Source organism: Bombina bombina, chromosome 9, assembly GCF_027579735.1.
Source record: "Bombina bombina isolate aBomBom1 chromosome 9, aBomBom1.pri, whole genome shotgun sequence".
NCBI lineage: Eukaryota > Metazoa > Chordata > Amphibia > Anura > Bombinatoridae > Bombina > Bombina bombina.
In genome coordinates, this window is record NC_069507.1 from 286,074,850 (window position 1) to 286,092,197 (window position 17,348).

Here is a 17,348-nt window from a genome sequence, read left to right on the forward strand (position 1 = left end):
GTTTATATATGCACAGTATATATCATTAATTAAGTGCTACATTACATAACGTCTGCACACACAATAAATGTTTATATATGTACAGTATATATCAGTAATTAAGTGCTGCATTACATAAGGTCTGCACACACAATACATGTTTATATATGCACAGTATATATCAGTAATTAAGTACTGCATTACATAAGGTCTGCACACACAATAAATGTTTATATATACACAGTATATATCAGTAATTAAGTGATGCATTACATAAGGTCTGCACACACAATAAATGTTTATATATGCACAGTATATATCAGTAATTAAGTGCTGCATTACATAAGGTCTGCGCACCTAATACATGTTTATATATGCACAGTATATATCAGTAATTAAGTGCTACATTACATAAGGTCTGCACACACAAATGTTTATATATGCACAGTATATATCAGTAATTAAGTGACGTGTTACAAAAGGTCTGCACACACAATAAATGTTATATATGCACAATATGTATCAGTTATTAATGCTGCATTACAAAAGGTCTGTGCACACAATAAATGTTATATATGCACAATATGTATCAGTTATTAATGCTGCATTACAAAAGGTCTGTGCACACAATAAATGTTTATATATTCACAGTATATATCAGTAATTAAGTGCCGTATTACAGAAGGTCTGTGCAGACAAATGTTTATATATTCATTGTATATATCGGTAAATAAGTGCTGCATTAAAAAAAGACTTTAACCCCTTCCCGCCCTGACTTATTTGTTCCGATGTAAACAAATAAGTAAAAATTTAAATCACACAATTGTTTATGATTTCATTGATGGTATTGTGTCTGGGGGGAATAGTCTATGATGTTATGTACCCCCTCCAGCCTGCGATACCATTCAGGAACTGCCTATGGCTTCTGTACAGCCAAACGGCTTGGAAGTACTGTGCCGTTCTAAGGGCACTAAAGCCCAGTGCAGTTAGGACTGCATAGAATGTGCTAAGGGCGGGAAGGGGATATACACTATATATATATATATATATATATATATATATATATATATATATATATATATATATATATATATACTTTAAAAACCTTGTGTTTAAATTCCATGGACCGCGACACATGCTGTCATTCAGAACATTAAGAACTATTATTTGTAGTAAAGTGTTGTTTTGTGAGTCTGACATACACTTCTGATCCATACTCCCTCCAGCTGCTACTGTACTCTCAAGCTCCCTACGGCTGTGCCGCTCCCCAAGTTTTCTCCAGCATTGTCTTTCTTCACCTCCCTTTGCCTCCCAACTAATGTTCCATAACTCTGTCGCACTCACAGGTGGGTGATCTATAATGACCAGAAGGTTTGTGCCTCCGAAAAGCCACCCAAGGACCTAGGTTATATCTACTTCTATCAACGTGTGCAGAGCTAATATTCCTTCCTTCAGTCCTGTGCTCCCCTCCCTGCTCTGAGGTTTCTGTAACTTTCATGGAGTGGAACCCAGTCACGGGTTTTTGAACCTGGGCACACCCTGTATTTCTCATTTTGGTGTTGAGGCTTGGATGGATAACTTAATTTATGGTCATATCCTTAAAGATCCTCCCCACATCACATCTTAAGGATCCTGCAGGACCCCCATCCCAACACAGCAGAACAAGATATGACGGTGTCCACATGTTCCGATTGTACAAAAATATAAAGATTATCCATGACAGACTGGATCAATAAAAAGGATTCTTCCAACTGATATTATTTTTATTCTTATTGAATATTGCTGTGTCACGTGTTAGGGGTTTTTAATGTAATAATTATTAATAAAATAATTTAAAAAAACACTAGAAATTAACCCTTTCAAACTATTTCCCAAGTTTTTTAGTAGCTGGTGCTATAAACTAGGTGTGTGCATTCGGATCATTCGTGAGGAAGTAGCGCTCGTGCCCTTGGGATATTTACGTAGACGGGTTTATTCTTGTTAAAGATCCCCACACTAATTTGCATAGATCTTAGTGTGGGGATTTTTTACAGAAATCAATCTATGAAAATATCCGAAGGACACAAGCGCTGCTTACTATAAACACAGGAGTGACGGTGCAAGTGTAAGGAGTTAATTATAATAAAACAATATAATACAAATCTATTTATCTAATCTAATTATTTGAAGAATGCACCTTTTTAGCCGTACAAGACCTTGTGTCAATCCTAACATACCGGAATAAATGCTACCCTAGGGAATATAAATCATTTATACCTTTTCATTTCTTTTACAGCAGGACTCAAGATTTTCTTATGCTATATTACACTTTAACCCCTTCCCGCTGTCAGGACATTCTCTGCGCTGGCTTTCTCTTGTAAGGTGTATCCAGTCCACGGATCATCCATTACTTGTGGGATATTCTCCTTCCTAACAGGAAGCTGCAAGAGTATCACCCACAGCAGAGTTGTCTATATAGCTCCTCCCCTAACTGCCACTACCAGTCATTCTCTTGCAGCTCTCGACATGATAGGAAGTAGCTAGAGAGATGTGGTGAATTTATGTAGTTTATCTTCAATCAAAAGTTTATTATTTTCAAATAGTACCGGAGTTGTACTGTTTTAGCCTCAGGCAGAAAGTTGAAGAAGAGTATGCCTGTGGTTTTTGATGATCTTAGCAGGTTGTAACTAAGATCCATTGCTGTTCTCACACATAACTGAAGAGATGAGGTAACTTCAGCTGGGGGAATGGCGTGCAGGGTCTCCTGCTATGAGGTATGTGCAGTTTAAATTTTTCTAGAGAAATGAATATGCTAGAAAATGCTGTTAATACCGGATTTATTTAAGGTAAGCCTGATTACAGTGATTTAATAACGACTAGTATCATGCTTGCTGTAAAGGGTAATATTCTTATTACTTCCTCACATTACTGAAAATAAGATAACGTTTGCTGGAAGTGTTTAAACGTTTTTTTCTACATATTGGTGATAAAACTTTATTGGGGCCCAGTTTTTTCCACATGGCTGGCTAGATTTTGCCTAGGGATAGTTTTTTTTTGGCCCTCTCACTGTGAGTACAGGTTGGGAGGGGCCTAATTTCAGGCCTAAATCGTGCAGTCGTTTTTGCAGCTTGAGACATCCAGCTTCCCTGAAGGAGTCCCCTGAACACTTAGGACCTCTCTAAAGGGTTTTTGTGCCTTCAAAAGTCGTCGTATGGGCAGGTAGGGCCACAACAGAGCTGTGGCAGTTTGTTGTGACTGTTAAAAAACGTTTATATGGTTTTTTTGATCCGGTTTTGAAACTAAGGGGTTAATCATCCATTTGCAAGTGGGTGCAATGCTCTGTTAGTCTATTATACACACTGTAAAAATTTCGTAAGATTTACTGCTTTTTATCACTGTTTTTCAATTTCTGACAAAATTTGTTTCTCTTAAAGGCACAGTACCGTTTTTATTTTTTGCTTGTTTACATTTATCAAAGTGTTTTCCAAGCTTGCTGGTCTCATTGCTAGTCTGTTTAAACATGTCTGACATAGAGGAAACTCCTTGTTCATTATGTTTAGAAGCCATTGTGGAACCCCCTCTTAGAATGTGTACCAAATGTACTGATTTTACTTTAAGTTATAAAGATCATATTCTGTCTTTAAAAGATTTATCACCAGAGGAAATTGACAAGGGGGAAATTATGCCGACTAACTCGCCCCACGTGTCAGAACCTTTGACTCCCGCTCAAGGGACTCCCGCTCAAGTGGCGCCAAGTTTATCTAGCGCGCCCATGGCGTTTACTTTACAAGACATGGCGGCAGTTATGGATCATACCCTTACAGCGGTATTGTCCAAACTACCAGGGTTACAAGGAAAGCGAGACAGCTCTGGGACTAGAAAAAATACAGAGCTCTCTGACGCTTTAGTAGCTATGTCTGATATCCCCTCACAATATGCAGAAGCTGAGGCAGGAGAGCTTCTTTCTGTGGGTGATTTTTCTGACTCAGGGAAGATGCTTCAACCTGATTCTGATATGTCTACATTTAAATTTAAGCTTGAACACCTCTGCGTGTTGCTCAGGGAGGTTTTAGCTACGCTGGATGACTGTGACACCATTATAGTGCCAGAGAAATTGTGTAGATTGGATAAATACTATGCAGTGCCTGTTTACACTGATGTTTTTCCAATACCTAAATGGTTTTCAGAAATTATTACTAAGGAATGGGATAGACCAGGTGTACCGTTCTCTCCCCCTATTTTTAAGAAAATGTTTCCAATAGATGCCGCTACACGGGACTTATGGCAAACGGTCCCTAAGGTGGAGGGAGCAGTTTCTACCCTAGCTAAGCGTACAACTATTCCCGTCGAGGACAGTTGTTCTTTCCTAGATCCAATGGATAAAAAGTTAGAGGGTTACCTTAAGAAAATGTTTATTCAACAAGGTTTTATTCTCCAGCCTCTTGCATGCATTGCCCCGGTCACTGCTGCTGCGGCCTTCTGGTTTGAGTCTCTGGAAGAGGCCTTACAGGTAGAAACTCCATTGGATGATATACTTGACAAGCTTAAAGCGCTTAAGCTAGCCAATTCATTTGTTTCTGACGCCGTTGTTCATTTAACCAAACTAACGGCTAAGAACTCAGGTTTTGCTATACAGGCACGTAGGGCGCTATGGCTTAAATCCTGGTCAGCTGACGTTACTTCAAAGTCTAAGCTTCTCAACATTCCCTTCAAGGGGCAGACCCTATTCGGGCCTGGACTGAAGGAGATCATTTCTGATATTACTGGAGTAAAAGGTCATGCCCTTCCTCAGGATAGGTCTAATAAATTAAGGACCAAACAAACAAATTTTCGTGCCTTTCGAAACTTTAAGACGAGCACGGCATCAACTCCCTCTAATGCAAAACAAGAGGGAAATTTTGCCCAGTCCAAGCCGGTCTGGAGACCTAACCAGGCCTGGAACAAAGGTTAGCAGGCCAAGAAGCCTGCTGCTGCCTCTAAGACAGCATGAAAGATCAGCCCCCGATCCGGTAACGGATCTAGTAGGGAGCAGACTTTCTCTCTTCGCTCAGGCTTTGGGCAAGAGATGTCCAGGATCCCTGCGCATTGGAAATTGTGTCCCAGGGATATCTTCTGGACTTCAAAGCTTCTTCCCCAAAAGGAAGATTTCACCTCTCACAATTATCTGCAGACCAGATAAAGAAAGAGGCATTCTAACATTGTGTTCAAGACCTCCTAGTTATGGGAGTGATCCACCCAGTTCCAAAGGAGGAACAGGGGCAAGGCTTCTATTCAAATCTCTTTGTGGTTCCCAAGAAAGAGGGAACCTTCAGACCAATCTTAGATCTCAAGATCCTAAACAAATTTCTCAGGGTCCCATCTTTCAAGATGGAGACTATTCGAACCATCCTACCTATGATCCAGGAGGGTCAATACATGACTACCGTGGACTTAAAGGATGCTTATCTTCACATTCCGATACACAAAGATCATCATCGGTTTCTCAGGTTCGCCTTCCTAGACAGGCATTACCAGTTTGTGGCTCTTCCCTTTGGGTTAGCTACGGCACCAAGAATCTTTACGAAGGTTCTGGGGTCACTTCTGGTGGTCCTAAGGCCGCGGGGCATAGCAGTAGCCCCTTACTTAGACGACATTCTGATACAGGCGTTGACTTTCCAAATTGTCAAGTCCCATACGGACATTGTTCTGGCATTCCTGAGGTCTCATGGGTGGAAAGTGAACGAAAAGAAGAGTTCTCTATCCCCTCACAAGAGTTTCCTTCCTGGGAACTCTGATAGATTCTGTAGAAATGAGGATTTACCTGACAGAGGACAGGTTGTCAAAACTTCTAAATTCCTGCCGTGTTCTTTATTATACTTCTCGCCCTTCGGTGGCTCAGTGTATGGAAGTAATCGGTTTAATGGTAGCGGCAATGGACATAGTTCTGTTTGCCCGCCTACATCTCAGACCGCTGCAACTCTGCATGCTCAGTCAGTGGAATGGGGATTACACAGATTTGTCCCCTCTACTAAATCTGGATCAAGAGACCAGGGATTCTCTTCTCTGGTGGCTATCTTGGGTCCATCTGTCCAAAGGTATGACCTTCCGCAGGCCAGATTAGACAATAGTAACAACAGATGCCAGCCTTCTGGGCTGGGGTGCAGTCTGGAACTCTCTGAAGGCTCAGGGGTCGTGGACTCAGTAGGAGGCACTCCTTCCAAAAAACATTCTGGAACTAAGAGCGATATTCAATGCTCTTCAGGCTTGGCCTCAGCTAGCGGCAGTGAGGTTCATCAGATTTCAGTCGGACAACATCACAACTGTAGCTTACATCAACCATCAAGGGGGAACAAGGAGTTCCCTAGCGATCTTGGAGGTTTCAAAGATAATTCAATGGGCAGAGATTCACTCTTGCCATATATCAGCTATCCATATCCCAGGAGTAGAGAACTGGGAGGCAGATTTTCTAAGTCGTCAGACTTTTCATCCGGGGGAGTAGGAGCTCCATCCGGAAGGTGTTTGCACAGTTGATTCAACGTTGGGGCAAACCAGAACTGGATCTCATGGCGTCTCGCCAGAACGCCAAGCTTCCTTGTTACGGATCCAGGTCCAGCTATCCCAAGGCAGCGCTGATAGATGCTCTAGCAGCGCCTTGGTCCTTCAACCTGGCTTATGTGTTTCCACCGTTTCCTCTGCTCCCTCGTCTGATTGCCAAGATCAAACAGGAGAGAGCATCAGTAATTTTGATAGCACCTGCGTGGCCACGCAGGACTTGGTATGCAGATCTGGTGGACATGTCATCCTTTCCACCATGGACTCTGCCTCTGAGGCAGGACCTTCTACTTCAGGGTCCTTTCAACCATCCAAATCTAATTTCTCTGCGGCTGACTGCTTGGAGATTGAACGCTTGATTTTATCAAAGCGTGGTTCCTCCGAGTCGGTCATTGATACCTTAATACAGTCGCGAAAGCCTGTCACCAGGAAAATCTATCATAAGATATGGTGTAAATATCTTCATTGGTGTGAATCCAAGGGTTACTCATGGAGTAAGGTCAGGATTCCTAGGATATTATCTTTTCTCCAAGAAGGATTGGAGAAGGGTTTGTCAGCTAGTTCCTTAAAAGGACAGATTTCTGCTCTGTCTATTCTTTTGCACAAACGTCTGGCTGAGGTTCCAGACGTGCAGGCGTTTTATCAGGCTTTAGTCAGAATCAAGCCTGTGTTTAAACCTGTTGCTCCGCCTTGGAGTTTAAATTTAGTTCTTAAGGTTCTTCAAGGGGTTCCGTTTGAACCTTTACATTCCATAGATATTAAGATCTTATCCTGGAAGGTTCTGTTTTTAGTAGCTATCTCCTCGGCTCAAAGAGTTTCGGAGTTATCTGCTTTACAATGTGATTCCCCTTATCTCATTTTTCATGCAGATAAGGTAGTGTTACGTACCAAACCTGTTTTTTTACCTAAGGTGGTATCTGATAAAAATATCAATCAGGAGATTGTTTTACCCTCACTGTGTCCTAATCCTTCTTCAAAGAAGGAACATCTTTTACACAATCTTGACGTGGTTCGTGCTTTAAAGTTTTATTTACAAGCTACTAAAGATTTTCGTCAAACATCTGCATTGTTTGTTGTCTACTCTGGACAGAGGAGATGCCAAAAGGCTTCGGCAACCTCTCTTTCTTTTGGCTAAGGAGTATAATACGCTTAGCTTATGAGACTGCTGGCCAGCAGCCTCCTGAAAGGATTACAGCTCATTCTACTAGAGCGGTAGCTTCCACATGGGTTTTTAAAATTTGATACTTTTGCTTCTTCGGAGGCTATTTTTGGGAGAAAGGTCTTGCAGGCAGTGGTGCCATCCGTTTAAGCGCCTGCCTTGTCCCTCCCTTCATCCGTGTCCTATAGCTTTGGTATTGGTATCCCAGAAGTAATGGATGATCCGTGGACTGGATACACCTTACAAGAGAAAACATAATTTATGCTTACCTGATAAATTTATTTCTCTTGTGGTGTATCCAGTCCACGGCCCGCCCTGTCATTTTAAGGCAGGTGTTTTTTATTTTTAAACTACAGTCACCACTGCACCCTATAGTTTCTCCTTTCTCTTGCTTGTCTTCGGTCGAATGACTGGTAGTGGCAGTTAGGGGAGGAGCTATATAGACAGCTCTGCTGTGGGTGATACTCTTGCAGCTTCCTGTTGGGAAGGAGAATATCCCACAAGTAATGGATGATCCGTGGACTGGATACACCACAAGAGAAATAAATTTATCAGGTAAGCATAAATTATGTTTTTAACACTGTTAGGACAGCATGGAACGTCCTAACCACTCGGCTGTCCTGAAACCGTAGCCACTTCCTATATGGAATCGCTGGCTGTGGGGCTCCCCTTGACCCAATCCCATCACTGAAATCCCAAGTCAAAGGAGTCCTGGCAGGAAGGGGTTAAACACCAGCACTTAAAGGGACAGGTAAATTTGGATAGAACATACATTTTTAAACAACTTTCAAATTTGCTTCATTCTCTTGTTATTCTTTGCTGAAGGGACATCATTGCACTACTGAGAGCTAGCTGAACACATTAAGTTAGCCAATCATAAGAGACAAATGTGTGCAGGTACCCATCAGCAGCTAGCTACCACTAGTGTAGGATATGCGCATATTCTTTTTCAACAAGGGATACCAAGAGAACGAAGCACATTTGAAAACAAAAGGGAATTTAAAACTGTCTTAAAATGACCGTCTCTATCTGAATCATGCAAGTTTAATTCTGACTTTCCTATCCCTTTAAATTCTTCCAAACATCCAATACATAATTAAGAAGAAATGAAATATAACATTACACAAATAACAATATACAGGAATTCTGCACTCGGCTCTAGGTCTCTCTGTGTTTGCTGAGGATCGGTCTGTGGAATCTCGGTTTGATGTCTCAACAAGAGCAAGAAAGTTCCAGAAGTTTAAAACCTGTTTTTCTTTGTGTTTTTGAGGGTGTGTTCACTTGTTAGGGGCATTATCTCAGATCCCTTGCGTCTCTCATGAAGGGCCGTCCCCTTTCTTTGCTGAGGGGTGTAACACTTCTGATTGGTTGAGAGTCACACCCCTTTGTAATTCAGTAATTAGCTAGTTTACCTTAGACCAGAAGTCGGCAACCTTGGCTTTTCAGATGTTTTAAAACTACATATCCCATAATGCTTAGGCAGCTTAAAGACACTTAAGCATCATGGAAAATGTAGTTTCTCTTGTAAGGTGTATCCAGTCCACGGATCATCCATTACTTGTGGGATATTCTCATTCCCAACAGGAAGTTACAAGAGGACACCCACAGCAGAGCTGTCTATATAGCTCCTCCCCTAACTGCCATATCCAGTCATTCTCTTGCAACTCTCAACAAACAAGGAGGTAGTAAGAGAGAAGTGGTGAAATGTAGCTGTTATTTTGCTTCAATCAAAAGTTTATTATTTTTAAATGGTACCGGAGTTGTACTATTTTGTTCCAGGCAGAAAAAAAAGAAGAATCTGCCTGTGATTTATATGATCTTAGCAGGTTGTTACTAAGATCCATTGCTGTTCTCACACATGACTGAAGAGAGAGATAACTTCAGCAGGGGAATGGCATGCAGGTTATCCTGCTATGAGGTATGTGCAGTTAAGATTTTTCTAGAAGATGTGAATGCTAGAAAATGCTGCTGATGCCAAATTTATGTAAGGTAAGCCTGAATACAGTGATTTAATAGCGACTGGTATCATGCTTACTTTCTGAGGTAATACTCTTTTATATTTACAATATAAAACGTTTGCTGGCATGTTTAAACGTTTTTATATATACTTTGGTGATAAAACTTTATTGGGGCCTAGTTTTTTCCACATGGCTGGCTTAAATTTGCCTAGAAACAGTTTCCTGAGACTTTCCACTGTGTTACTATGAGTGGGAGGGGCCTAATGTAGCGCTTTTTTGCGCAGTAACTTTTACAGACTGAGACATCCAGCTTCCTCCAGGAGTCCCCTGAATGCTATAGGACATCTCTAAAGGGCTCTTAGGCTTTCCAAAATCGTTTGTTGGGGAAGGTAGGCCCACAGCAAGGCTGTGGCAGTTTGGTGTGTCTGTTAAAAAACGTCTATATCGTTTTTTTATCCGTTTTTTGAACTAAAGGGTTAATCATCCATTTGCAAGTGGGTGCAATGCTCTGTTAGCTTATTATACACACTGTAAAAATTTCGTTTGATTTACTGCCTTTTTTCACAAAATTTGTTTCTCTTAAAGGCACGGTACCGTTTCTTATATTTGCTTGTTAACTTGATTTAAAGTGTTTTCCAAGCTTGCTAGTCTCATTGCTAGTCTGTACAAACATGTCTGACATAGAGGAAACTCCTTGTTCATTATGTTTAAAAGCCATGGTGGAACCCCCTCTTAGAAAAATGTTTCCAATAGACGCCACCACACGGGACTTATGGCAGACAGTTCCTAAGGTGGAGGGAGCAGTTTCTACTCTAGCAAAGCGTACTACTATCCCTGTCGAGGACAGTTGTGCTTTCTTAGATCCAATGGATAAAAAGTTAGAGGGTTACCTTAAGAAAATGTTTATTCAACAAGGTTTTATCCTACAGCCCCTTGCATGCATTGCTCCTGTCACTGCTGCTGCAGCGTTCTGGTTTGAGTCTCTGAAAGAGGCTTTACAGGTAGCGACTCCATTGGATGACATACTTGACAAGCTCAGAGCACTTAAGCTAGCCAATTCTTTTGTTTCTGATGCCATTGTTCATTTGACAAAACTAACGGCTAAGAATTCTGGTTTTGCTATCCAGGCGCGCAGAGCGCTATGGCTCAAATCATGGTCAGCTGACGTTACTTCAAAGTCTAAGCTGCTTAACATTCCCTTCAAGGGGCAGACCCTATTCGGGCCTGGTTTGAAGGAGATTATTGCTGATATCCCTGGAGGAAAAGGTCATGCCCTTCCTCAGGATAGGTCCAAGTCAAGGGCCAAACAATCTAATTTTCGTGCCTTTCAAAACTTCAAGGCAAGTGAGGCATCAACTTCCTCTAATACAAAACAAGAGGGAACTTTTGCTCAGTCCAAGACGGTCTGGAGACCTAACCAGACCTGGAACAAGGGTAAGCAGGCCAAAAAGCCTGCTGCTGCCTCTAAGACAGCATGAAGGAACGGCCCCCTATCCGGTAACGGATCTAGTAGGGGGCAGACTTTCGCTCTTCTCCCAGGCGTGGGCAAGAGATGTCCAGGATCCCTGGGCGTTGGAAATTATACCCCAGGGATATCTTCTGGACTTCAAGGCTTCCCCCCCAAAAGGGAGATTTCACCTTTCACAATTATCTGCAAACCAGATAAAGAGAGAGGCATTCTTACACTGTGTACAAGACCTCCTAGTTATGGGAGTGATCCATCCAGTTCCAAAGGAGGAACAGGGACAGGGATTTTACTCAAATCTGTTTGTAGTTCCCAAAAAAGAGGGAACCTTCAGACCAATTTTGGATCTAAAGATCTTAAACAAATTCCTCAGAGTTCCATCATTCAAGATGGAGACTATTCGTACCATCCTACCTATGATCCACGAGGGTCAATACATGACTACAGTGGATTTAAAGGATGCTTATCTTCACATTCCGATACACAAAGATCATCATCGGTTTCTCAGGTTTGCCTTCCTAGACAGGCATTACCAGTTTGTAGCTCTTCCCTTTGGGTTAGCTACAGCCCCAAAAAATTTTACGAAGGTTCTGGGGTCGCTTCTGGCGGTCCTAAGGCCGCGGGGCATAGCAGTGGCCCCTTATTTAGACGACATCCTGATTCAGGCGTCAAACTTCCAAATTGCCAAGTCTCATACGGACATAGTGTTGGCATTTCTGAGGTCGCATGGGTGGAAGGTGAACGAGGAAAAGAGTTCTCTATCCCCCCTCACAAGAGTTTCCTTCCTAGGGACTCTGATAGATTCTGTAGAAATTAAAATTTACCTGACGGAGTCCAGGTTATCAAAACTTCTAAATTCCTGCTGTGTTCTTTATTCCATTCCTCGCTCTTCGGTGGCTCAGTGCATGGAAGTAATCGGCTTAATGGTAGCGGCAATGGACATAGTGCCGTTTGCACGCCTACATCTCAGACCGCTGCAACTCTGCATGCTCAGTCAGTGGAATGGGGATTACACAGATTTGTCCCCTCTACTAAATCTGGATCAAGAGACCAGGGATTCTCTTCTCTGGTGGCTATCTCGGGTCCATCTGTCCAAAGGTATGACCTTTCGCAGGCCAGATTGGACAATTTTAACGACAGATGCCAGCCTTCTAGGTTGGGGTGCAGTCTGGAACTCCCTGAAGGCTCAGGGATCATGGACTCAGGAGGAGTCGCTCCTTCCAATAAACATTCTGGAACTAAGAGCGATATTCAATGCTCTTCAGGCTTGGCCTCAGCTAGCAACAATGAGGTTCATCAGATTTCAGTCGGACAACATCACGACTGTGGCTTACATCAACCATCAAGGGGGAACAAGGAGTTCCCTAGCGATGCTAGAAGTCTCAAAGATAATTCGCTGGGCAGAGATTCACTCTTGCCACCTATCAGCTATCCATATCCCAGGTGTAGAGAACTGGGAGGCGGATTTTCTAAGTCAACAGACTTTTCATCCGGGGGAGTGGGAACTCCATCCGGAGGTGTTTGCACAATTGGTTCATCGTTGGGGCAAACCAGAACTGGATCTCATGGCGTCTCGCCAGAACGCCAAGCTTCCTTGTTACGGATCCAGGTCCAGGGACCCCAAGGCAACGCTGATAGATGCTCTAGCAGTGCCTTGGTCCTTCAACCTGGCTTATGTGTTTCCACCGTTTCCTCTGCTCCCTCGTCTGATTGCCAAAATCAAGCAGGAGAGAGCATCGGTGATCTTGATAGCGCCTGCGTGGCCACGCAGGACTTGGTATGCAGATCTGGTGGACATGTCATCTTTTCCACCATGGACTCTGCCGCTGAGACAGGACCTTCTACTTCAGGGTCCTTTCAACCATCCAAATCTAATTTCTCTGAGGCTGACTGCCTGGAGATTGAACGCTTGATTTCATCAAAGCGTGGTTTCTCCGAGTCAATCATTGATACTTTAATTCAGGCACGAAAGCCTGTCACCAGGAAAATCTATCATAAGATATGGCGTAAATATTTTTATTGGTGTGAATCCAAGGGCTACTCATGGAGAAAGGTCAGGATTCCCAGGATATTATCTTTTCTCCAAGAAGGATTGGAGAAAGAATTGTCAGCTAGTTCCTTAAAGGGACAGATTTCTGCACTATCTATTCTTTTGCACAAGCGTCTGGCGGATGTCCCAGACGTTCAGGCATTTTGTCAGGCTTTAGTTAGAATCAAGCCTGTGTTTAAACCTGTTGCTCCACCTTGGAGCTTAAATTTGGTTCTTAAAGTTCTTTTTTTGGTAGCTATTTCCTCGGCTCGTAGAGTTTCCGAGTTATCTGCCTTACAATGTGATTCTCCTTATCTGATCTTCCATGCAGATAAGGTAGTTCTGCGTACCAAACCTGGGTTTTTACCTAAGGTGGTATCTAATAAGAATATCAATCAAGAGATTGTTGTTCCGTCTTTGTGTCCTAATCCTTCTTCAAAGCAGGAACGCCTATTACACAATCTGGACGTGGTTCGTGCTTTAAAGTTTTATTTACAAGCTACTAAAGATTTTTGTCAAACATCTGCTTTGTTTGTTGTCTACTCTGGACAGAGGAGAGGTCAAAAGGCTTTGGCAACCTCTCTTTCTTTTTGGCTAAGAAGCATAATCCGCTTAGCCTATGAGACTGCTGGCCACCAGCCTCCAGAAAGGATTACAGCTCATTCTACTAGAGCTGTGGCTTCCACATGGGCCTTTAAAAATGAGGCTTCTGTTGAACAGATTTGCAAGGCGGCGACTTGGTCTTCGCTTCATACTTTTTCAAAATTCTACAAATTTGATACTTTTGCTTCTTCGGAGGCTATTTTTGGGAGAAAGGTTTTACAGGCAGTGGTACCTTCCGTTTAAGTACCTGCCTTGTCCCTCCCTTCATCCGTGTACTTTAGCTTTGGTATTGGTATCCCACAAGTAATGGATGATCCGTGGACTGGATACACCTTACAAGAGAAAACATAATTTATGCTTACCTGATAAATTTATTTCTCTTGTGGTGTATCCAGTCCACGGCCCGCCCTGTCATTTTAAAGCAGGTGTTTTTTATTTATTTTTAAACTACAGTCACCACTGCACCCTATGGTTTCTCCTTTCTCTGTTTGTTTTCGGTCGAATGACTGGATATGGCAGTTAGGGGAGGAGCTATATAGACAGCTCTGCTGTGGGTGTCCTCTTGCAACTTCCTGTTTGGAATGAGAATATCCCACAAATAATGGATGATCCGTGGACTGGATACACCACAAGAGAAATAAATTTATCAGGTAACCATAAATTATGTTTTCTATGTGAGACCCCAGACCATAACATCCAGTAACCCTAGTCAGGTATATTCCTATGTGAGACCCCAGAACTATTGTCCTGTAAACCTAGTCAGGTATAATCCTATGTGAGACCCCAGACCATAACATCCTGTAACCCTAGTCAGGTATATTCCCATGTGAGACCCCATACCTATTGCCCTGTAACCCTAGTCAGGTATATTCCTATGTGAGACCCCATACCTATTGCCCTGTAACCCTAGTCAGGTATATTTGTATGTGAGACCCCAGACCTATTGTCCTGTAACCCTAGTCAGGTATATTCCTATGTGAGACCCCAGACCTATTGTCCTGTAACCCTAGTCAGGTATAATCCTATGTGAGATCCCCAGACCTATTGCCCTGTAACCCTAGTCAGGTATATTCCTATGTGAGACCCCAGACCATAACATCCTGTAACCCTAGTCAGGTATATTCCTATGTGAGACCCCAGACCATAATATCCTGTAACCCTAGTCAGGTATAATCCTATGTGAGACCCCAGACCTATTGTCCTGTAACCCTAGTCAGGTATATTCCTATGTGAGATCCCCAGACCTATTGTCCTGTAACCCTAGTCAGGTATATTCCTATGTGAGACCCCAGACCATAATATCCTGTAACCCTAGTCAGGTATATTCCTATGTGAGACCCCAGACCATAATATCCTGTAACCCTAGTCAGGTATATTCCTATGTGAGACCCCAGACCATAATATCCTGTAACCCTAGTCAGGTATAATCCTATGTGAGACCCCAGACCTATTGTCCTGTAACCCTAGTCAGGTATATTCCTATGTGAGACCCCAGACCTATTGTCCTGTAACCCTAGTCAGGTATATCCCTATGTGAGATCCCCAGACCTATTGCCCTGTAACCCTAGTCAGGTATATTCCTATGTGAGACCCCAGACCATAATATCCTGTAACCCTAGTCAGGTATATTCCTATGTGAGACCCCAGACCATAATATCCTGTAACCCTAGTCAGGTATATTCCTATGTGAGACCCCAGACCTATTGTCCTGTAACCCTAGTCAGGTATAATCCTATGTGAGATCCCCAGACCTATTGCCCTGTAACCCTAGTCAGGTATATTCCTATGTGAGACCCCAGACCATAACATCCTGTAACCCTAGTCAGGTATATTCCTATGTGAGACCCCAGACCATAATATCCTGTAACCCTAGTCAGGTATAATCCTATGTGAGACCACAGACCTATTGTCCTGTAACCCTAGTCAGGTATATTCCTATGTGAGACCCCAGACCTATTGTCCTGTAACCCTAGTCAGGTATAATCCTATGTGAGATCCCCAGACCTATTGCCCTGTAACCCTAGTCAGGTATATTCCTATGTGAGACCCCAGACCATAATATCCGGTAACCCTAGTCAGGTATAATCCTATGTGAGACCCCAGACCATAATATCCTGTAACCCTAGTCAGGTATATTCCTATGTGAGACCCCAGACCTATTGTCCTGTAACCCTAGTCAGGTATATTCCTATGTGAGACCCCAGACCTATTGTCCTGTAACCCTTGTCAGGTATAATCCTATGTGAGATCCCCAGACCTATTGCCCTGTAACCCTAGTCAGGTATATTCCTATGTGAGACCCCAGACCATAATATCCGGTAACCCTAGTCAGGTATAATCCTATGTGAGACCCCAGACCATAATATCCTGTAACCCTAGTCAGGTATATTCCTATGTGAGACCCCAGACCTATTGTCCTGTAACCCTAGTCAGGTATATTCCTATGTGAGACCCCAGACCTATTGTCCTGTAACCCTTGTCAGGTATAATCCTATGTGAGATCCCCAGACCTATTGCCCTGTAACCCTAGTCAGGTATATTCCTATGTGAGACCCCAGACCATAATATCCTGTAACCCTAGTCAGGTATAATCCTATGTGAGACCCCAGACCATAATATCCTGTAACCCTAGTCAGGTATATTCCTATGTGAGACCCCAGACCTATTGTCCTGTAACCCTAGTCAGGTATATTCCTATGTGAGACCCCATACCTATTGCCCTGTAACCCTAGTCAGGTATATTCCTATGTGAGACCCCAGGCCATGACATCCTGTAACCCTAGTCAGGTATATTCCTATGTGAGACCCCAGACCATAACATCCTGTAACCCTAGTCAGTTATATTCCTGAGACCCCAGACCTATTGTTCTGTAACCCTAGTCAGGTATATTCCTATGTGAGACCCCAGACCTATTGCCCTGTAACCCTAGTCAGGTATATTCCTATGTGAGACCCCAGACCTATTGTCCTGTAACCCTAGTCAGGTATATTCCTATGTGAGACCCCAGACCTATTGCCCTGTAACCCTAGTCAGGTATGTTCCTATGTGAGACCCCAGACCATAACATCCTGTAACCCTAGTCAGGTATATTCCTATGTGAGACCCCAGACCATAACATCCTGTAACCCTAGTCAGGTATAATCCTTTGTGAGACCCCAGACCTATTGCCCTGTAACCCTAGTCAGGTATATTCCTATGTGAGACCCCAGACCTATTGCCCTGTAACCCTAGTCAGGTATATTCCTATGTGAGACCCCAGACCTATTGCCATGTAACCCTAGTCAGGTATATTCCTATGTGAGACCCCAGACCTATTGCCCTGTAACCCTAGTCGGGTATAATCCTATGTGAGACCCCAGACCTATTGCCCTGTAACCCTAGTCAGGTATATTCCTATGTGAGACCCCAGACCATAACCTCCTGTAACCCTAGTCAGGTATATTCCTATGTGAGACCCCAGACCATAACATCCTGTAACCCTAGTCAGGTATATTCCTATGTGAGACCCCAGACCAAAACCTCCTGTAACCCTAGTCAGGTATATTCCTATGTGAGACCCCAGACCATAACCTCCTGTAACCCTAGTCAGGTATAATCATATGTGAGACCCCAGACCATGACATCCTGTAACCCTAGTCAGGTAT

At 43.0% G+C, this 17,348-nt stretch overlaps 1 protein-coding gene across 2 annotated transcripts in view; it reads left to right on the plus strand.

Annotated features, from left to right (window-relative positions):
- Positions 1-1,734, plus strand: part of USP5 (ubiquitin specific peptidase 5) — a 461,221-nt gene extending 459,487 nt beyond the window's left edge. For both annotated transcript variants that reach the window (XM_053692844.1, XM_053692845.1), the window contains exon 20: positions 1,326-1,734. In XM_053692844.1, coding sequence (XP_053548819.1) covers positions 1,326-1,419 — 94 coding nt within the window. In that variant the 3' untranslated portion in view covers positions 1,420-1,734. The remainder of the gene's footprint in view (positions 1-1,325) is intronic.
- The last annotated feature ends 15,614 nt before the right edge of the window (positions 1,735-17,348 follow it).